The sequence below is a fragment of the Gigantopelta aegis genome, chromosome 4, assembly GCF_016097555.1.
Source record: "Gigantopelta aegis isolate Gae_Host chromosome 4, Gae_host_genome, whole genome shotgun sequence".
In the NCBI taxonomy this organism is placed as follows: domain Eukaryota; kingdom Metazoa; phylum Mollusca; class Gastropoda; order Neomphalida; family Peltospiridae; genus Gigantopelta; species Gigantopelta aegis.
In genome coordinates this window covers 96,195,130-96,218,377 of record NC_054702.1, presented here as the reverse complement: position 1 = coordinate 96,218,377, position 23,248 = coordinate 96,195,130, and the positions used below count along the sequence as shown (strand labels likewise).

General features: G+C 37.7%; 2 protein-coding genes across 2 annotated transcripts; both read left to right on the top strand.

Moving 5' to 3' along the window:
• Positions 1-5,868: 5,868 nt before the first annotated feature.
• LOC121371484 (alpha-crystallin A chain-like) lies at positions 5,869-11,351 on the top strand. The gene is made up of 3 exons (XM_041497410.1): positions 5,869-6,126; positions 7,730-7,903; positions 10,481-11,351. The coding sequence occupies exons 1-3, from the start codon at positions 6,064-6,066 to the stop codon at positions 10,775-10,777; spliced, it is 534 nt and encodes a 177-aa protein (XP_041353344.1). The 5' UTR covers positions 5,869-6,063; the 3' UTR covers positions 10,778-11,351.
• A 2,309-nt stretch (positions 11,352-13,660) lies between these two features.
• Positions 13,661-19,511, top strand: LOC121371483 (alpha-crystallin B chain-like). Its single transcript, XM_041497409.1, has 3 exons — positions 13,661-14,042; positions 17,942-18,118; positions 18,565-19,511. Exons 1-3 carry the CDS (start codon positions 13,833-13,835, stop codon positions 18,718-18,720), a joined length of 543 nt encoding a protein of 180 aa, XP_041353343.1. The 5' UTR covers positions 13,661-13,832; the 3' UTR covers positions 18,721-19,511.
• The last annotated feature ends 3,737 nt before the right edge of the window (positions 19,512-23,248 follow it).

Genomic DNA, 23,248 nt, shown 5'->3' with positions numbered 1-23,248 from the left:
TGTGAGTTTTCAAATCATGTTTGAAATTGAAATTTAAGGACAATTTAATTTGTTTAATAACACCACAAGACACCACTACTGCACAGTGATTTAATCATCGGTACCGTTATTGGATGTCGAACATTTGGTAATTCTGATGTAATACTATATATAGAATCTTAGAGAGGAAACCGCTACATTTTTCCATTAGTAGCAAGAGATCGTTTATATGCACCATTCCACACCGAGGATAACATATACCATGGCCTTTGATATACCAGTCATGGTGCATTGGCTGGAACGAGAAATGGCCGAATGGGCCACTGACATGGATCGATCTTAGACAGACGTGCATCAGTTGAGTGCTTTACCACGGAACTATGTCCCGCCCCTTTCAGCTTTTCAGGATTTTATCCAAAAACAGGCTGGATCAGCTTAGAGTGATTTGGTCTCAGAATAGAACCCCCTCAGTGGATCAATTATATGATTGTTTTTCCCCATTCCAGCCGTTGCTCCACAACTGATATATCAAAGGCTGTGGTTTTTGCTGTACGTCTGTGGAATCCCTTGCTGCTAATGGAAAAATGTAGATGGTTTCCTCACAGGCACAGCGGAGGCAAGTAGACATTGGGGGGAGGGCTGACAGATTGAGGGAGAAAAACCATGTTTCTAGGGGGTTCAGAGGAATGCTCCTCCATTACATTTTGAAAACGATGTCATGAAATGCAATTTCCTTCATTCTACAAGTAAAATTCATCTCTTTCTTAAGATTTATTACTAATAATATTTTTTATTCAGAATTATTGGGGGGTGTAGAGTCTCTCTTCCCCCCCCCCCCCCCCCCCCCGTGCCTATCTTACACTACGAATTTCCATTTATTGACATCCCAATACGCGGAGGGACGTAGCTCGATGGTACAGTGTTCGCCTGGTGTGTGATCAATTTCCGTCTGTGGGTCCATTGCGTTATTTTTTGTTCCAGCCAGTGCTCCACAACTTGTGTAAAAAGGCTGTGGTATGTATTAACCTGTCTGTGGGATAGTGCATATAAAAGATCCCTTGCTCCTAATCGAAAAGAGTAGCACACGAAGTGGTGACAGCGGGTTTCCTCTCTCAATACCAATAAAATGTGTTAATTTCCTAATGCCCAATGATGAATGAATCAGTGTGCTCTAGTGGAATCATTAAACAAAAAAAACTGTTTGATCTAGCTGAAAAAACTTTACCGTAATTAGTATATACACGTCCTGAAAATGCATTAAAAAAGTTGTACAGGCATGGTGTGGAAGCAAGTAAACATTGGGTGGGGCAGACAGATCGAGGGCGCAAAGCGCCCGAGTTTCTAGTGAGGTTCGGTGATTTACTACCAATATTTTTAATTCAGAATTTATTGACGGCTGTAGTCGGTTAGCTACGCCAGTTAGCATACCACTGCATTCATTCATTCATTAATTTCCACTTATTTTAGTGCTTATATCCATGGACGGTTCAAGCACGCTGTCCTCGGCTATCTGTTAATGTTCCAAGACAGTGGGTTAGTTGTTAGTGAGAGAGAAGAGGGTGTAGTGGTATTACACCTACCCATTGAGTCGTTAAAAATCACACTGGGTGGGGGCCATTACCGGGCTACAAACCCTGTACCCACCAGCCGTATGTCCGATGACCTAACCACGACACCACCGAGGCAGGTATTGCACTGCAAATAGTCCTCAGAAGAGACCCTCCGAATAACGACCCCCCCCCCCCCCCCGATAAGGGCTAGAATTGATTTGGCATGTAGCCTAAATGAACCCCTAAATAATAACTTCCTTGGAGATAAAACCTTAATATTGTGAAAGAATGATACTAGTAGGTCTTACTGGATGAGTACTACTGTAGTAGAATATAATTACTAATCGAAAAGAAGAGCTCATGAAGTGGCGACAGCAGGTTTCCTCCCTCAATATCTGTGTGGTCCTTAACCATGTCCGACGCCATATAGCCGTAAATAAAATGTGTTGAGTGCGTCGTTGAATAAAACATTTCCTTCCTTGACACGATCAGTGTACTCTTGTCTCAATCAGTCGGCTTCCCGTAATGTTCATTTACTTCTATTCAACCGTGCATGTTAAAACCTATAAAAAGATATTTTTATATTGCCACCATGAGTAGGCCTACCTCACAATATTTTTCCTTTTTCAAACAATATATATTACAGAATACATAAAAAATGCAAACTTATCCTGTCAAAGGCCTTTAAATTATATTTTTAAACACAATAGGTTTAGTGCCTCATTTAGTAAAAAAAAAAAAAAAAAATCCTGGATCCACGCATGCTATGCATTAATAAAACTTGGTTTGCAGTTACATCTATGGCTACGGGCCTGATTCTTTCTGTATCACCCAAAAATAGATATCTTTAAAACCTTGTTTCAAGCGGGAAAACCCCTGCAACACCATCTGCAGACCCACCCTCTCCGCCGCCCCAACGTGAAATTATTTTTGATGTCCAGGCTGTGTTGTTATTGTGGGGTTTTTTTTAACATGCATCCAGATGAACATTAATTTAATACATGCATCCATTGGCGTACGGACTCCCACTTTTGTAAGGGGGGGGGGGGGGGGGGGCAGGCTGGAATTCAACGAAAATGCCCGAATCTGGATAACAAATATTTATTTATTCATATTACTGTTACTACCAAACAGCTATAGGGCCTATAGGGTTGCAAACGAATCACTGCGCATTTTTACATGGATTACAACCAATATTTTAAGGGTAGAATTGTGGAAATACATGGTAAAAAGATCTCAGGTTAGCACATTTTGCAATCTAGGGCCTAATTAAAATTAGCTCCACTATTACATGTTGACCTTTCATTCGACCAATCAAAACTTTACTTGCAAAATCATGCCAGTGATTTGAGTGCAAGTGCGAATAATTTTTACCTCCTCATATACCACTAGAGTTTCGAGCATGTCTGTCACGGGGCCTGTCTCTGGATAGCCAGGGGCTTGTCCCGGGACAGAAAAAAATTAAGCGGACAATTTTGAAATTTACATCCAAAAATTAAACAACTAGTAGGCCTTTAAAATTTTGATGCGTATCTCTAATTAACATAATTAATGAAGAAAATTCTACTCATTAAATTTGGTCGGTAGATTAGATCGGGTGATCAAAAAGAAATTCGATAAGATCGGTGGCCAAATTCGGGGTAGAGTTGAAAATGGTCAGAATTTTGAAAATAGCAAAACAGTTAATAGAATTTTGTAAAAAGAAGAAAAAAGTTACAAGCCAAAAATAAAAAGAATTAGAATTGACTGCTCGGTCGAATATTTATATAAGTTGGAGCATTTTAGAAGGACAGTCTAAAAATAAACTAAGAAAAAGAAGAGAGGATCAGACTATTTAATAATAATTAAAAAAAAGAAGTAATTTCGACAAACTTTTGAACGAAGGTCTACAAGTTTAAAGTCCGATCTATATGTCCACATTAGTGGCCTCGTTAAGGCCGTTAGGGTGCACATCTTGTAGGGACGAGATGGGTTGCATCCCGTCAAGAAAACCCCTAGATTGACAGTCAATAAGACGTTGAAGGTGTAGTGCTGTGCTGAAATACCCCGGTACAGATCTTGAGAAGCCGGATCCGTCTGAACGAGAGAATCAGACTAGGGTATAGTCCAGTCGTCATGGGTTGGTATAGTGGTGCAGACGGGCCCGACTCCAGAGGATACGAGATGGTATCACAATAAACCAAAGTCTAGAAAAGAGTAGTAGGGGCCGACTCCGCTTCCTATTTCTTCTTAGAGTGGGGCGGTCAATTTTCCAGTGCTGCTAGGACAGGCTTGGACATGTAAGAGACTAAACGCGAACAAGTGTGACGTTCTGCAGAATGGCCGTCATACGAGTCACGAAAAAAACAAGTCAACATAGTCAGACGGGGAAATGACGTGGAGGCAAGAAATCTCGCTAAAAAAAGAATCCAATCTGGTGGTGCAGACTGTCGAAACGAGAAGCGTTCAATCAGTTCCAATGGCCGCATACATCCCAGTAGAAAACTTCACTTCGCTGACAAAAACAACAAAAGTGAAGGATCCCCAACAGCATTCTAGAAACTTAAAGAAAATTATCTTCTTAACTGTTTAAGGAGTTTTAGACTATTAACTACTCAGTCTCCCCCCCCCCCCCCCCCCGCCCCACCAACAAAAAATCCTAGCTTCGGCCCTGCCCAAGTTGAGCCGCGAAAGCACGTGCAGTGTGCACAAACTCGTCTTACGGTGACGAGCTTCAGACTGGGAATGCAGTGATTTGAAAAGAATTTGAAAACATTCGGGATTATGCCGAGGATATACGAAATGATTCGGTTGAATTACGAAGTATGCAGGAAACTAATTTCAATATAAAATTTTATATAAAATTCGTTTCAAGACGAAAAAACCCCGAAAAAACCGTGATGGTATAGCCATAAAATCTGTTTATACTAGTTTACAATCCAGAGTTTATTACTGCTCTTTTCCCCCTGTTTTTTCAATGTTGAAATAGACCAACAAGTTCGTCTATTGCATAAATAGTCTCGCCCGATATCAATCTAATTAAAATTAGCTCCACTATTACATGTAATAGTGGAGCTAATTTTAATTAGATTGGCCCGATATTTTTAGAATTTGTATGCTCCCGAATAACGCTATAAAAGGCGAAGTGTAATTGGTCGATATTTAAATTGTTATTTATATGTGAAATGTCACCTGGACATGGGAGTCCACGCAGTGCTGTTAGATCTACTGGTAGACCATACTAGAGCTAATTTTAATCAGATTGCACATTTTGCCCGAATTCATATCTCTATCATTTCGCCCGAATTTGAGGTTTTGCTCCAGCAGTTGGTCCTCACCCCCACCCCAGGCTCGTACGCTTATGGATGCACCTATCAGCGACACCGAATACGTTTTCGGTAGGCGAGATATATTTAATTCATATGTCGGATTATATTGCGCTACGGGACGTACCTATTCCGAACAGTAATTGAATTCGCTGTGTTGGCATAACATTGTGATGAGGAAACGAAAGTCGACCCATGTGTAAGGGGAATCCCCAACCACTGAAGTTACACGAATAGCCTCGAACATTCTCGTCTAGCCTTTTTGGGTAGACAGCGGTAAATAAGACTTCGCATTATTCGTTGGTTTTAGGGGCCGTTCAAATATTACGAAACGCCATTTTTGTCAGAATTAGACCCTCCCCCCCACCCCTGTAATCACGCTCCATAACGCTAGACCCTACATCTCCAAAATATTACGTAACGTTTGGAGACCCCCCCCCCCCCCCCATTCACAAACAAGTTATGCGACGGGTGTAATATAATTCTAACGTACTGCTTGCTATTTGGGAGAGTGGAAAAGCGCAGATCTATACGCATTTCAACTCGATTTATAATCCTTATACAGTATATACTGTATGTATACGCCTAGCTATGAATACCTATGTACGTTAAATATTATTATATTGTCGTTGTGACAGAGCATTTACGAAAAACACAAAACAAAATAAGATTTTAGTAATAAAAAAATTCTTTAAAAGTGCGTCACATAACGCTGTTATATACACCCACCCACCCCCTGTACATACAATTAATACAATACAATATGTATTGCAACCATTGTTGCAATAAAGATTGTATTGTATTGTATTGTATGTACAGGGGTGGGTGGGTGGGTGTAAAGCTACATAACGTTTTGACTTACACACACCCTCATCCTCGAGCGTTACGTAATATTTGATTGGCCCATTAGGAGTGTCTATAGTTTACCAGCTAACTTTCCATAAGGGTTGATCGAATCCTGGGTCCGTGCTTATAACACTTTTTTAGAGTCCAAACTCCATCTTTAATGACGTCACATACATACAATTTGTATGGCGTTGCCATGACGTTCACGTCTCAGACTCTGTTAGAGTCTCGAGTGTAGACTCTAAAAGTTTTATAAACACCAGGCCAGGTGCTGCACATTCGCCATCCATCTTACGATATCTTAGACGAGCCGTCTCCATTGTCCGTCTCCCAGAGCAACAGTTGGCACATGACCGACTGACGATGAACGCTTTCTACGCAGTATGTTTCATACGATGCTGATGGATCCTCAGTGTATGCCACCAAATCAAACGGGAACAGACGAGGTCTGTAGTCAGTGGTATCCATTGGGGGAGGGGGGGGGGGGGGATGGCATGTTACCGAAGACTACAAAAGTTGGGCATATTTCAAAATACTAGTTTTGGTGTCGGATGGAATTTGAATCTTTGCCCTAATATTCCTTTTAAGTCATTCGGATTAGGAAGTAAAGTAATATAGTTTTGTATGAAGCAGGAGCTGCATTAATACCAAATTCCTAAATTAACCCATTTTGACTTACTGAAGTCTAAATAGTTTTGGTGTGGAACATTGATAAAAATCAATGCAATATTATATCAAAAGTATATCATGGAACTTTGATTAACTAATGTTTTTTGGGTTTTTTCATAACCAAGAAATATGATTGGAATCTAGATTAGCTCATTTACTTCTCTGAATAACCCTTTGTGTTCTATAGGCACTTTAGTTTTGGTGTCGGATGGAGATAAAATGTCATACATTTCATCAGTATAATTTTATACCACATGCACACACACACACACACACACACACACACACACACACACACACACACACATATTATATACATGTTTTTAATTACTGAAGGCAAAATTTAGTTTTAGCTGCTAATTTGAAGAAAAAAATTGGCCTGGTGTTGACCACTTTTGAAATATGCCTCGTTCCCAAAGGTATTCATCGGGTTCTCCAACATCACAAAATATAGGGCAGGCGCCGCCCCCGCCCCGCACACGCACTTTAGATCCGCCACTGGTAGTATTTTTATCAGGGGAGCCGCGGGTCAAAAAAAAAAGTCTAATCGTATCCGGACAAAGTCTACCATCATTTTTCAAGGTCCCAGAAAGATATATACTAGTGAGCGATAGGCCTAATAGTCCGTCCCAGCCTCCATGAACAATGTGGCTTTGTTTTTGTTTTGTTGTTTTCTTTTGTATATAATTTGTGTTATATTTGATGTAAGAAAAAAAAGTAAAATTGTTTTGGAAATAACAAAAAAAAAAAACCCAACATACTATTTATGTCTGTAATTTAGAAAACAATCAGCTGAGAAATAAATAACTTGTAGCACAAACACTGTAGTATGAAAACGGCGCTCCAAGTGGGAAAGACTAAAGTATGTTATGTTTTTGTTTTGTTCGTTGTTGTTTTTCACAGAATATGGCGAACGAAGTGTATAGGGGTGTCGAGTTATGCTCCCCCGTAAAATATATTGAGAAAAAGACAAACATTTTTCTCGATTGGGGAACGCCCCTGTTTGTTTTGTTTTGTTTGTTGGTGTTGTTTCTTTGTTTGTTTGTTTTAATGATTAAACAAAGGTTAAAAGTATTTTTTAAAATTCGCTCACGGTAGTTTGAATACTAATTAAATAATAGATTGTCATGTGCGTTAGGTAAAAAGAAATTAAAATTAAATATAAATAAATAAAAATAAAACAAATACTTCTGGAAATTTGACACTGTTGTTACTATTCATGTTACAAACTGTGGGGTGTTGTTGTTTGTTTTTGTGTTGTTGGTGGGGGGTCTTGGGTTTTTTTAAATTATATTTTTGTTTTGTTTTGGGGGGGGGGGGGAGAGGGTTGTTGTTGTTTTTTTACTTTTACAATTACTTTCTTTGGCAAATTGTTGACAGGAAACTACGAATGATGAGTTTTGTGTACAACTTGATCTGCAGCACTTCGGTCCCGATGATATCCACGTAAAAACCGTGGATAACCGTTTGGTGATCCACGCCAAACACGAGGAGAAAGAAGATGAACATGGATATATCTGTAGAGAGTTTACCAGGCTGTATGACTTGCCCAAGGTAAAAGATGGGGAGGCATACAAATGACACCCAAACACATACATATATAATATTATTCAGTGTTCGCCAGGAAAGGCGAGTGATTATTGACGCTCCCCTCCAAACTCGCCTTGTACAATTTTAGGAGAGTGGCAAACTGGCAGCCTTGTAATAGTTTAAATAAATTTTATTTAAAACCACCTGATTGCTCGAGAGTGACATAAGATTTCACTCATGGCAAAAACTGTAGGTTGTTTTATAACTGAACGACTGAGGTAGTGAACACTGAATACTGGGGGGGGGGGGGGGGGGGGGTCTGGAATGTTAAAGAAGAACATTTATGCTGCCTTATTCACCTGTAATACCGTTTAAACAAATTTAGATATACAGTACCTAGCTGATACTATATAGTCCGAGTACGTTGACAGCATGACAGCAAGACGGACATTTAGACTTAATTTAATGCTATCTTGGAACATTATAACTGCCCAAAAGTCCGTTTTGTTCTCTTACGGACAGAGTACGCGAGAGCATTATATAACAGTCGTGCTGCACGTAGCCAAGTGGTCAAACGCTCGCTTGATGCGCGGTCGGTCTAAGATCGATCCCAGTCGGTGGGCTCAATGGGCTATGTCTGGTTTCAGCCAGTGCACCACGACTGGTATATTAAAGGCCGGGGTATGTGCTATCCTGTATGTGGGATGATGCATATAAAACACCCCTTGCTATTAATGGAAAATGTAGCGGGTTTCCTTTCTGAGACTATCTGTCAAAATTACCAATTGTTTGACATCCAATAGCCGATGATATATATATACTGAAGGCCAAAAGAAACTTTACCAGTTTTAAATCACTCTGGTGTAAAAACAACAAAAGATAGTCGCATGAGGTAAAATATATTGACTAGATCAATATGTCATCATTAACATAACTAAAAATGAGTGTCATTCAGCATCTGATAATGACGTCACATTTTCCCAAAGCGAGGTGGCGTACACAAATCGAGCTTTCAACTTCATGGACGACATGCAAAGCATACAGACAATCACTCAAGTCCAATAACAAGTCACATTAATAGCGTGTATGACCACCCCTTGCCCCAATACAATCAATAATTCTCCGACGCATAGAAAAAAATCAGTCTTCTGATGAGGTCACGTGGGACACGTTGCCATTCTTCTTGAAGGGCCTGGATCAGTTCCTGTTGGCTGGCTGGAGGGTGTGGTCGTTGTCGAACACGGCGATCCAAAACATCCCAGAGGTGTTCTATGGGGGAAATGTCTGGGGAGCGTGCAGGCCACGGCAACACGTTTACGTTGTTGGCTCTAAGGAAGTTCTATACGATTCTGGCTGTATGAGGTCTGGCGTTGTCTTGCTGAAAAATGACACCACGTGGCTGCCGTTGGAGAAATGGTATTGCAGTTGGACGAAGAATGTCATCCCTGTAAGGTTGAGCTGTCAAGTTTCCATGAACGATGACCAATGGTGTCCTTTCCTGTGCACAGATACCTCCCCACACCATGACACTCCCTCCACCGTATGGCACGACCTCCTGAACGCAAGAAGCCGCCACTCGTTCTCCCCTACGGCGGTACACACGCTGTCTTCCATCAACTCTGAACAAACAGAATCGGCTTTCATCAGTGAAAAAGAACCCGCAGCCAATCACGTCGCTGCCAACGTCGTACAGTCCTAGCCCATGTCAATCTCAAACGACGATATTGTGGTGTCAGTAAGTGTCCTCTATATGGTCTGTAAGCCCTTATTCCATGAGTCCTGAGTCGCCTGGCCAGTCTGTCTACTAACCCTGTGACCTAAGGCATTCGTTGCTGATGACGTCACTGTCAGGAAGCGATTTCGTAGAGGCAAGGTACGCAAGTACCGGTTATCACGGGGCGAAGTCACCCTGGGTCTGTCTGTTCTTGGCCTGTCTGATTTCTGCCCTGTTTGCCTGTAGCGTTGCATCAAGTTTGTAACAGTAACACGGGAACAACCGAAGGTTCTGGCGATGTGGGCATGAGTGGCTCCCATCTGTATCATACCTAGGGCTCTCTCGCGTTGTTCTGGTGTCAGTCATGGCATTCCTATGGTGGGGTTTTTTTTTTTTTCTGTGTGGATGTCTGACATGCCGTCTAAACCTTTTTTATACCCTTATTGCACGTGCAATTGCTGTTGTTCATAGTGCACGAGTTTTTCACTTTTCTGTGTGTTCCACCCAAAACGTGCAGTGGGCGGGTATAATTTTCTGCATACATTATTGTTGTGTTTGGGCTGTGTGTTTTGGATTGAGTTACTTTTTAAAAACAATTAATTTTTTCTTAAATTCCAAATTGAAAATGGTAAAGTTTCTTTTGGCCTTTCAGTATATATATATATATATATATATATATAACACTATCCAATTGTCCGTCTTGTCTCTTACGGTCAGATTACCCAGGCCAGTATAATATTACTTCCAGGATCATTATGTTGAATAATTTCTCTGAAGTGTTTTACTGTATCATTTCAATCGACAATATTTGCATTTAAGCAAAATTTGCACCAATAAACTCTAGTACAAAGTAAAGATAACATTAACACAAACCAATTATTTTGCAGGATGTGGACCCCCAAGATGTTACTTCCACCTTGAGTAGGAATGGGGTACTCACTATAAAAGCACGAAGGAGAGAGAGCATAACAATTATATGTACCCATGAGACAACTGCTGTACCTTCTAAGGATAAACACACCCGTGAGACAACTGCTGCACCTTCTAAGGATAAACACACCCGTGAGACAACTGCTGCACCTTCTAAGGATAAACATACCCGTGAGACAAATGCTGCACCTTCTAAGGATAAAGACACCCATGAGACAACTTCTGAACCTTCTAACGATGAAGACACCGATTAGTAATGGAACCGAAGACGATAAAACAATATTTCTCTTGCTTCGGTGATACCAAATAGTCAGTGTGCAGTTTGGTGTCGGAGTGTTGTTAAACATCCATCCATCCGTTGATGTTGTATTCATATAGTTTCCATTACATTGTTTTCATTTTGGAACATTGCTGATGATTCCTAAATGAAAAAGCTGAGTACCAGTATCAGTGGCGAATCGATTTTGTTTTTTCATTTGTTATGTTGGAGAATCCGAGGAATCCCTTCGGGAATATTTGTGGTATTCAGCCACATGTCATTGGGGCCCCCCTAAATGGATTTTGTGGATCCACCACCGAGTACCAGTACACCAGTTTATGAAGATTAAATATAGGATGAAGCTACGTGTTGTGTCATGGTTTTGTCTTAATGATTCATGTTAATATTTAACTAATTTAAAGTACAAGTCGCGTAGAGATTTGATACATTGTTATTTGTTACGTTTTATACAGGTTGTTTTAGTTTAGATTCGTTTTGTTTACTTTATTTTTCTATCTGCTGTAATAATTATCAGTAAAATTTTGTATAAATAAAGCAATATAATATGCTGTAGGTTGTCATGTTTTGTTTTATACGTCTAAAGATTATTTTTTTAAAGTTCTTCAAAAGCAAACTTGTAACTAGAAAACACCAGAAACTGAATTAGGCCCATATTCGGTACTGCAGCAGTCGTGTCAACACATATTTGTGTATGGTATCAATAGATCAAATCTAGGAAAATGCAAATAGCGCAATGGGCCCACAGATGGGTATTGAACCTAGATCGATCGCACATCAGGCGAGGGCTTTACCACTGGGCTATGTCTCGCCTTCACCTTAACAGAGACATACTAGTAGCCTAAAGACAGGAATACACACAAAGGGACATTTATATTTATAATGCCTATGTGTAATGGTATTAGCATAGCCAACGTATATTTAAACATTGGACAGTGAGTGCATTTGACCCAACCTCGACCATCCGACTTGACCATGATCGTCAGTAGGACTTTTACGTGGTCGAGATTAGGTGAAATGTTTACTTGCGATACAAACAAATGTCATACATTTACAACTAAATATTTATTTTTATTATATAACATTTAGTGAAATATCTTAAAATATCAGTGAAATAAAAGTGTTATCAGTCACTCAGTGATAATAAGTTAACACATTTTAGAGTGAAATTTTCACTATTTCACTCTAAAATGTGTTATCGTCACTGTAGAAAGTGTTATCTTCACCGTAAGAAAGCCGGAACTATTTTGCTGCTGGCATTTTAAAAAGAAGGATAAATTGCCAAAAGTTATATAATAAATAGAAAATGTCATGTTTTGTTTGTTTATTTTTTGTTTTGTTTTGTTTTTGTCAAATATGATTTGTATCTCATATCGTGAAGTTTGCAATCATATCGCACTCGTCGCGCGTCTCCTGAAATATGATTGCAAACTTCACGATATGAGATACAAATCATATTTGACAAAAAAAACATGAAATATCCTCTATATTTTGAACGTTAATTGAATGTTTGTTCTAAGATAAAAAGCTAGAACAGTGAGTGGCTGGATACAACAGTAAACATGAACTATTGTTTTTTGCAAGAAAATGTACACAATTATTCAGCTGCACATATGGCTAAACTGGGGGGGGGGGGGGGGGGGGGGCTTCCAGTCTCAGACTTCGGTTTTTCAGCGGAATGAGCATGTCTAAACAAACTATCAATCATATAGTTTTGATAGCGGCAGATCTGAATATTTATTCCAATTATATTCTAACCATATGTTCCCTTTATTAAATTAAATTTGATGTCGTAATTAGGACTTGGTCAAGATATGGTCAGTTTACCCTGTGTAATAAACACCATCGGATGTTGAATTATTAATGTGGTATATGTGTAAATAATTATGTCAGTATATTGTCATGCAATCACTACCGGTGGCGTAGCGAGAGGGGAGGGACACGCCCCCAATCAAACCTTTTCTCTTGTTTTTACAACTAACTGTATTAAATTTTATAAAATCCTACATACATACAGTGCCCCCCCCCCCCCCCCCCCAATATAAAATCCTGGCTACGTCAGTGCCGTTTTAACTTAAAGTGAAATTAATTACCCACAGCACAGAGGTCTGTTCTGTGGTGAACGAGGGATATATATATATATATATATATATATATATTGTTTTGTTTTGGGTTTTTTAGGATGGGTCGAGTTATATGTTACTCAGAAAATATATTGAAAAAAAAAAATCACCCCACTCGTGCTCACCCTGCACACAGGTAATTGACGACAGGAATGTACAACTCACCTATACCCCCCCACCCTCTCACTCTCTCTCTCTTTCTCTTTCTCTCGCTCTGTAGGTTCCTTGAAACACCTCAACTCCCATTTTTTATTATGTTTTAAGTTTATTATTTATTTATTCATCTATTGTGGTTTAAAATGTTTTTTCTTCTTTTAGTTTCATAAAAAAAAAATTAAATGTTTTTCAATAAAGTCATTTGATTAATTTAATATGCGCAGACCGACCTGGTTATCAGTCAGAAACGATATTGCCATAGCGGGTGTCACAAAATTACTGGCATGTTCCATATGTAAACGACCCAGTTTGAAATCAGTGCGATTTTAAGTTGGGACAGGACACAAAATTTTTATAAAGCGTATTAATATTATTAAATTTGAAATATGCCTACATCAGTAATAACATACATGTTTACTATGTGTGTTATAATAGGCCTAAACCGCATGTTAGTTAAGAGTACCTTTATGTGCATAGCAACACATTTTGTACGATATTGATGTTTACAACGGCCAGTAGCTGCATTCTTGATACGGTCGTGTTGACCTTCCTTGACACTGACCCATGCATAATTATCCATCGCGAACATTCTCGAATTCGATAGATTTCCTGGTGGTCTATATAAAAACTGTGGATTTGCGGTGCACCCTCAGTGGAGTTTACTATTTTCGAAAGTTAATTTGGGTAAAGCTGTGTGTTCGCAAGAAAGCCTTTATTCCCTTATCGACTGACAGCACAAAAAAGAAGCACAAAATGTCGAATCTTTTGCGGGCTCTGTATCCAAATCGTTCAATCAGCATCTGGGATGATCCTTGGTTTAACGTGCAGACGCCATCCCGACTGTTCGATCAGCAGTTTGGCATGGCTTTGACAGACGACGATTTCCACTTACCGGAGGTGTACCGCGGGATGATGGTGCAACCCCGTGTTTTACGACCACGTCAGCAGACGGGCATGAGTGAGGTAGGCAGATTAACCATTGGCAGTTACATAAATACATAACACCCAAACATTCCAAAGAGCACCAAGCCCGAAGAAAAAAGCAGAAGAAAAGGTCGAAGACAGTCAGTTTTCGTACCCTTGTTTTGGCTTCGTACTCAATAAAAAGTAATACATATCTTAACGTAATTTCACTTCAGATCCATAGGCCCAATTTTTTTTATTACACTTTTTTTTTTCAAACACAAGCAAGTAGGCCTATGTTAGTAATTATCGAACAAAATATTTTGCAATGGAATTTTTCAGCAAAAAAAGTCCTGCACCAGAAAACTGAAATGTCGTGCACCCAGTTTATTATTATTGTAAGGAGATGTAAAGCGATGTTATTGGAATATTGACGTCATTCAAAATCAAAATTAGCTATATTATTGCAATGCTTCGTCACATTAAAATAAAAACCGGTCTACTTACCTCAACCCCTGTTTAAGTTCTATATTGAGCCGACAATGCTGTTTACAGTCGGTATGGTTTTGGGGAGTGGATTTTTTTTTTGGGGGGGGGGGGGGGTGTTCATTTTTTTTATTAGGTTTGTTTTTTTTAATTTTGGACCAAATATTAAATTTAATTTTTAAAAAATGAAACAAATAAGAAGTAGCATTAGACATATCATAACAAAAAATTATCTTGGATATGTTATATTTCATGTGTGTGAAGCCAAAACAAGGGTGTGAAAAGTGACTGCATGTTCAATGATGATGTGGATCTTAAAAAACTTTTAAATAATTCACTCAATGTGCACTGAACAAATAAAATATAAACACTTCGAGGACGACAATTATTAGTCTTGTGTATGCTCAGGCTGTTGTGCATTCTTTTGATCAGATATTGTCCTATTACTAATATCTTCCAGTAAAATTTGATGTTCATAGTTTTGGTATGTAGGCCTAGAACACGCCGCTTTGAAATATTTTATTCGTCTATGTTACCACAAGATATGAACCTCATAAAAGTTTAGATTTATTCATATAAACGGTTGTCTTTATTGGATAACATATATTAAGGTGCCTATATCCAATTAAGGTTCAAGCACATTTCTACCAGGCACAATCTATGAGGTATTGAAATGAAAGTGGACAGAATTTTGGAATAGCAATTGGTGAAAAAGATAAATATATATTTTTTTGAATTAAAAAGTTAACTAGCCAAAAATAAAAAGGAATAGATTGCTCGGTTGAATATTTATATAATTTCGAGCATTTTAGAAGGACAGTCCAAAAAATAAGACAAAGAAGAAACCCCCCAATTTTGACATAAAATTTTGAACGAAGGTCTAAAAGTTATGTCCACGTGTGTGTCCTAAGCCTAAACTAAAATGCATGTAAGCCTAACAGACTTGCAACGTGTCCCATGTTAACATGCTTGCTCAGGCTCACTAAAGTAATCTGGAGGGGATTGTCTCGGGGGGGGGGGGGGGTGGCACAAGCCACATTATTTTCTTTGTAATAAATAGTGATGGTTGCAATTTGTTTTAAAGGAGTTTGATTTTGTGTAATAATGTTGCAAATGAACAAGGCAAGTTTGCTTCAGATAACCCCTCCCTTGATCCCACCAGTCCTTCGTGATTACCTTGTTGTTGGTTTGTATTGGCTATGGGGGGTTTCTTGTATGAGCTAGACACAAGTCGAATGTATCGGTCATCAAATTTGGTTTACAGCACATAAACCAGACTAGTGAAAAGACCAAATATCTGTAGTTTACAAATGTGCTGAGGTGTTTATGGTGATGCTATTGTTTAAATTAATTGAAAATTTATTAGTTGGAAAAATCTATAATCATTTATTCAGGGGACAATATATCGAAATCTGAGGGAACTGGAAGTCGGTTCACATGTTTTTTACCTAGGTAACCAATTGTTTGGTTACGTGATATGATATTTGTGTAACGCGTGGGTTACCTGATCGGTTACCTCAAAATTACGTTGAAATTATATTTTAAATACATAGTTTTTAGCTGAAACATAATGTTAAAACAAATACAAAAGAAAACATTTAAAAAAAAAAAAAATTCTTTAATGCTTGCTAAAGTTAACAATATTATAAAAGAACTGAATATCAGCCCCAGTACTGAAACAAAATACAGGGGCGTAGTCAGAAATTTTCTTAGCATTACGCATGCTAAAGGTGTGCCTGAGCAGGGATATTCGGGGGGCCTCCCCCTGTGAAAAGTTAGAAACTCAGGATGCCTGTAGATGCAATCTGAGCCTTTTTGGAGGTTTTTTAGTTTTTTGTAATCTTTTTTTCGAGTCAATTTTAAGGGGATATTTTATAGAACAATTACAGACAGCCTCTACCTATTCCGGGATTTTGTTTTTGCATTATGCACATGCGTACTGTGCCTTTGAAATATATACATAATCATTTGGAGGGATTCCTTTTTGCGTTTTGCGGTGGCTATGCTACCTTCACTTTATCGATGGTACACCGGCCTTGGTGACGTCGTGGTTAGCCATCGGTCTACAGGCTGGTAGGTACTGGGTTCGGATCCCAGTCAAGGCGTGGGATTTTTAATCCAGATACCAACTCCAAACCCTGAGTGAGTGCTCCTGAGTGAGTGCTCCGCAAGGCTCAATGGGTAGGTGTAAACAACTTGCACCAACCAGTGATCCATAACTGGTTCAACAAAGACCATGGTTTGTGCTATCCTGCCTGTGGGAAGCGCAAATAAAAGATCCCTTGCTGCCTGTCGTAAAAGAGTAGCCTATGTGGTGACAGCGGGTTTCCTCTCAAAAATCTGTGTGGTCCTTAACCATATGTCTGACGCCATATAACTGTACATAAAATGTGTTGAGTGCGTCGTTAAATAAAACATTTCTTTCTTTTTTATCGATGGTACTTCTATACTACAGTGACGTTCCAAATGTTTGTTTTTTTAAAGCTCATTATGCGATGTTAGTATTTTTCAAATTTTGTGATACTTTTGGATAACTGTTTTTAACATATGTAAAATTATAGGCAATCCAATATTATGTCTACATATATTCCTTTAGAGATAAAATAGCAGCAGATAATTTAGCCGTCCCCAGCAGTCTGAGCACATTTCTTTAAAACGTTTGGCTCGACTCCATACTGAACATTTACTTTAGACTAGTTGCAAATTACAACTCTTGAAATAATAACGTTGTTTACTGATTTGCTGTGCATCAAGTATCTAAAATTCAGCCTCAAACATTTGTCGAAATATTAGCAGTATGTCTGCATGAATAAACGTCCTGTAATCGTGAAGTTTGCAAGTTATAATTTCTGAACGTGTACAGGTCATGACGTAACCAGTTTGCGGTTCGTGTAAATTTAACTTTGCATAACCGACATGCGAACAGAACGGCGGTTCGCGTGAAATATTGTGCCCTGTTTATTGCACAAAATGTTAACTAATTGTTAATACAATTTAACTGTTTTCACATAATAAAGACACTTTTCAAACAAGTTGATTTTTTTTTTTAAAGGGTATTTTATAACATTTTGACAGTTTATTAAACTCAAATTACCTGAAGTTACCAACAACATAAATTGAGGAATGGACAAATATATATTTTTTTTATTCTAGACGGCACAAGTTTTTCCAGTAATAAAATATTAGCATCATCAGTGAACTATGAGATGAGGGGAGGGAAATTGTCCAGACTTAATAAATATAATGTGATGTTACAGTTGTCTCCCTTACATTGAGATTAATGGGGGGGGGGGGGGCAGGATTAATTTATTGACAAAACTAATTTATAGACAACATTAAATAATTAAATGTATCATTTTGAAAGTGAAAATATTTGTAAAATAAATTTGTCAACAGCTGTAAATTTAAAAAAGTGAAAAACTGTCATAATTAATTAACTGAAAATACCAATTGCAAACTTAAAATATTTACAGGTGACTAACAGTGACAAAGAGTTTTCCATCAAGATTGATGTGCAACACTTCAAACCAGACGAAATAGCTGTGAAAACTGTGGATAATCATATTGTGATTAGTGCAAAACACGAGGAAAAGGAGGATGAACACGGCTATGTTTGTAGGTCATTTACCAGACGATATGTCCTGCCCAAGGTAAGTGACTTATTTCAAACTAGTGAATGTTCTGGAAAATACAAAAAGCAAACATACTGCCAAAAAACAAACGATAAAACATTTATTCAAAGTGCAGTAATGCTAATATGAATAAACGTAATCCAGATTCGGGCAGTTTTGTTTAATTCAGGCAAAAATCGGCCTGCCCCCCCATCAAAAATGGGAGCCCATACGCCTATGACCTAATGTGCAACTTGTCAAGTCTTAAAGTTACTGTCTATAAATGTGTGCATTGTTTGACAACAGCAATTTGCGTTGTTTTAAAGTTGCATAACAGGCACACGAACAGAATGACAATTCACATAAATATTGTTCCCTGTTATATGTTAGATGTACAATAAGAACTTAACCTATATAAGAAAGTACATGTGTTTAGATATGCCAGTTTGAAAAATTTCTAAAAGATTTGACTACTGTACTTTTAGGATGTTGATCCAAAGACGGTGACATCGTCCTTGAGTCCTGATGGAGTGCTCAACGTAAAGGCACCAAAGCTGGCTTTGGAAGCACCACAGGAGCGAACCATTCCAATTACTCATGAAACGACCCCTGCCGTGATGGATTCCGAAATGAAAGAATAGACAGACATGTTTGCTAAGAAAAAATAGCTAGCTTTGGTATATTGTTTAGCTTTCTATATACATGTATGTGCTATTGTTAACAATATTGCGCTTAAAGATAATCATGTTGGTCAGAGGTCTATATTAATACTTTATGATTAATTTCAAATTACTGATATAACTGTACTATAATGATGAATGTGATTTCCCTTTTTTTTCTTTTTTCTTTTTTTTTATATACCCGGTAGACTGAAAGGAAATTCAGAACGTTGTTAAGTTTTACATTTTGATTTGAACATTTATATTTTTGTTCACAGCACATTATGTGTTACAGAATTGGTAGCTCGGTGAAATATGAGTCACATTCTGTTCAAACGTACATGTAGCTCAACCCCCTCAACCCCTGTGGACATTGAAAAAAGATAATAATTTTTATATCATTAAATATTGATTTGTTGTGTACTTAAAATTCTAAAGAAAAAACAATTGATAATGTTTAACATTAGGGACCAATATTTATACCAGCATAAGAGTAAAATGTCCAGAGTTGTAGAAATATTTATTTAGTAGACTGATAGTTTTCAATTTTTCGTCAAGTGAAGATGGGAAGTTCTATAACCTGGACCACTATAACATACTATTCATTGAAATAGGACATTTACATTGAAATAAGATAATAATACTGAACCAATTCAGTATTAACTCTTAACAATTGAGTCATGGTCAGTGACCTATTTTGTTGTATGTTGTGAATGGAATTATTTTGTGAAATAACTTTGTTGGATGTTGTACCAAATAAATGTTAAAATGAATATTTGCCTTCTGTTGTAAATCTCCAGTCAACTAATGTTCAGTATATATGAGTGAACTGGTTGATGAAGGTGAAACACTATGTAGAAGATTAAATCCTTAATGAAATGGAAATGTTTTATTTAACAATGCACTCAACACATTTTAATTATGGTTATATGGCATCGGACATGGTTAAAGGGACATTCCTGAGTTTCCTGCATTGTTTGAGATGTTATCGACTAACAGAGACTTTTTAACGATTGTAATTACATATCAAATATATTTTTCTGCATAAAATATTAGTGGCTATATATTAAACGTGTTTCTGATAGTTCTAATGTTCGTACTAGGTTAAATTTCATTTTATTTCGTAAAGTATTTGTTTTCGTATGTACGAAATTATTTGAAGACAAAATCCAGTTTGGGCTTATAAATATTAAGACGACCAGAAACATACTGAATATACAGACAATGATGTACTAAACAAGAAAATATATTTAATAAATATGTAAGTTTAATCGTAGAAATATTTTATTAGTCCAAAACATCTTACAATGGAGCAAACTCAGGAATGTCCCTTTAAGGACCACACAGATATTAAGAAAGGAAACTTGCTGTCACCACTTCATGGGCTACTTTTTTCTGATTAGCAGCAATCTTTTATATGCACCATCCCACAGACAGGATAGCACATACCATGGCCTTTGATATACCGGTCGTGGTGCACTGGCTAAATCCTTTGAAAAAAAGAAATATTTTATTTAACGATGCACTCGACACATTTTATTTATGGTTATATGGCGTCGGACATGGTTACGGACCACACAGATAATGAGAGGAAACCCGCTGTTGCCACTTCATGGGCTACTCTTTTCGATTAGCAGCAAGGGATTTTCTTATATGCACCACCCCAAAGACAGGGTAGTTACCACTTTTCCCTGTTGTTGGGCTCAGAATGTTGGATATTCGGTATTTGAGTAACTGAAATTCAACATTTTCTTTGGAGAGTATGTTTCATGACAGGCTCAGGCCCTTTTGCCACTGACATTGACTATTTCACTTTTAAATACACTCCATAGGCTCTGCTTATTTGGCGAGAACACCATACATGGGCGTCAATCGGTTGGGGATGGGGGACGTGTCCCCCTCACTTTTCAACCCTGGAGGACAATCTATATAAATCCCCCCCCCCCCCCCCCCACTTTTTTGTTTAGCACACAATGTAAACGCACTAACACGTCCCCCCCCTCCACCCCACCCCCCACTTTTAAAAGTCGGATTGACGCCCATGACACCATATGAGATTTTTGTTGTCAAATGGTAAATTCCCCACGTATATGAGCTATTGTAAGATTAGAACTCCTTTGTAAACGTCTGATGTTTCTAAATAACAGAACTGTTTAGGAATATATATCTTTTAGTATCTATGCCTGGGGCTGTTCTACTGATTATAAACTGCATTGATTTTTCCATAAATAATGTCAAATATGGTAGAGCACTCGCCAAAGGTTTGATGAGTTACCTGATTGATCGTCTGATGGATTTGGGGGTTTTTTCTTCTTCTATTCCCAACCCATGTCCCATTATTCTCAACCCATGCACCATTATTCCCAACCCATACCCCATTATTCTCAACCCATGCCCCATTATTCTCAATCCATGCCCCCTTATTCCCAACCAATGCTCCATTATTCCCAACCCATGCCCCATTATTCTCAACCCATGCCCCATTATTCTCAATCCATGCCCCATTATTCCCAACCAATGCTCCATTATTCCCAACCCATGCCCCATTATTCCCAACCCATGCACCATTATTCCCAAACCATGCCCCGTTACTGGTATATCAAAGACTGCATGCGGAATGTATGTACTGTCTTAAATATTAAATATTTGACCTTAGAATAGGGTAAAATGATGAACACACTGTGTTTTGGATCGCAGTTAACATATAATGTATTATATTTGATGCATTAAACGATTACTATACAATAGCTGGTATTTTCCAGTATTTAACCGAAACACTGAACGTGGGTGCTGTTTTGGTTTCTTTCTGAACTGTGCATGTGTTTTACTGATTAATATATGAAATATTTGTTATCATCAACAAACTGGAAAATTATCTATGTAAATTATACTTAGGTATTTAACTTTAAACACATGATTAATATATTAGAGCGGGGATCTTTGCCTATTCGGTGATTTGCAATGATCTCTCGTTTTGTTGACGACAGCGATTGTAACTGTCCACATTTTAGTCTATTTTTTTTAGCATAGTTTGTATTTCTATTTATAAAGCAAAAAGCAACCAGTCAGATAATTTTCTATCTAGTATTTATTAGCAAACCAAATACACAGAAATACAAACAGAAAATATAATAATATTGATCAAATTACACATGCAGATTCGGATTCAAGATTGTCCGCAACTACAAAAAAAAGGTTCACAAATGTGCCCTGAATATACACATACATATATATTTGGCACTTATACTTGTACTTAAGAATATACAACTTCAAATGGTTTGAAAGATTGTGTAGCATTAACCCGTGCAGTCAAGAATGTGAGGTTGGATGTAGCTCAGTGAGTCAGTGGTAAATGTTTCGTCTGAGGTGTGATAGGTAAATTGTGGGATCAAGTCATGTTGGTTGACTAATGACGCTCTGAACCCCCCCCCCCCCCCCCCCCCTCCCCGTCTAAAGTACTAATCAAATTTAAACCCAGGTTATTTTCCAGTCTTATATATTAGTTATGAAAATCCCTGGAATAAAAACCATAAAAATGTGTCAGTATTATCATGACCTGTTATGGTATTCAAACAACCGGTAGGAAAAATGACAATAAATGACCTGTTATAGATAGAAATATGAGGTGTATTTACGTATTAACAATTTTACTGCAAGACATATGTACTTTGGAACAGACTATAACACTCAGATTGATATTGATTAAAGCTGACAGGTGAAATCACAAGTACTAAGCTAAGCACAGGGGTGGTGTCAGGTGTGTTCAATATAAAACTGGGTGTTACAGTCTGTTTCAAATTACATATGTTTTGCAGTAAAATTGTAAATACAATCTCATATTTCTATCATTTATTGTAATTTTTGGTACCAGTTGTTTGAATACCATAACAGGTCGTGATAATACTGACACATTTTTATGGTTTTTATTCCAGGTATTTTTATAACTAATATGTAAGACTGGAAAATCACCTGGGTATAATTTTTATTAGTACTTTAGTATGCTTATATACTACTTTTTTTTTTAATAGTATATGTTACGAGAGTTGGATGACACTCCATTGGGATCACTTTCTTGACAAGTTTATTCTTCAATTAATTTATATATTGTAAAGTTGTATAGCTAATGGCCGTTATATCTTGACTGCGATATATTATATACGTACTATACAATAGCTAGTATTCCTTGGATTTAATTTAGCATAATTTGCATATAGCATTTTCAAAATTCAATCGTGACTCGGGACACATTCGTTTTTAAGTCGAACAGTATATCCATTTTTACATGCCTTGTGAACATTTATAGTAAAAATACCTACATTAATAACATTTGGATTCATTTAGTATGTGAAATACAAGTACGCGCAAAATTGGTAAGGATACAGAGTCGGACACTGATCATGTAATCAAAAGATAAATTTATAATGATCGACCCGAGATCAATAATGTACACGTGACTTAATTAGATTTCAAACAAAAGAAAAGAAGTTATATGTATCAAACAAAAATGCGC

Coding starts and splice junctions, on each gene's coding strand:
- LOC121371484 (XM_041497410.1), top strand. CDS start 6,064: ATGTTTCATACGATGCTGATGGATCCTCAGTGTATGCCACCAAATCAA. Junction 6,127..7,729: donor ATCAAACGGGAACAGACGAG/GTCTGTAGTCAG, acceptor AATTGTTGACAG/GAAACTACGAATGATGAGTT. Junction 7,904..10,480: donor GGCTGTATGACTTGCCCAAG/GTAAAAGATGGG, acceptor ATTATTTTGCAG/GATGTGGACCCCCAAGATGT.
- LOC121371483 (XM_041497409.1), top strand. CDS start 13,833: ATGTCGAATCTTTTGCGGGCTCTGTATCCAAATCGTTCAATCAGCATC. Junction 14,043..17,941: donor AGCAGACGGGCATGAGTGAG/GTAGGCAGATTA, acceptor AAATATTTACAG/GTGACTAACAGTGACAAAGA. Junction 18,119..18,564: donor GACGATATGTCCTGCCCAAG/GTAAGTGACTTA, acceptor CTGTACTTTTAG/GATGTTGATCCAAAGACGGT.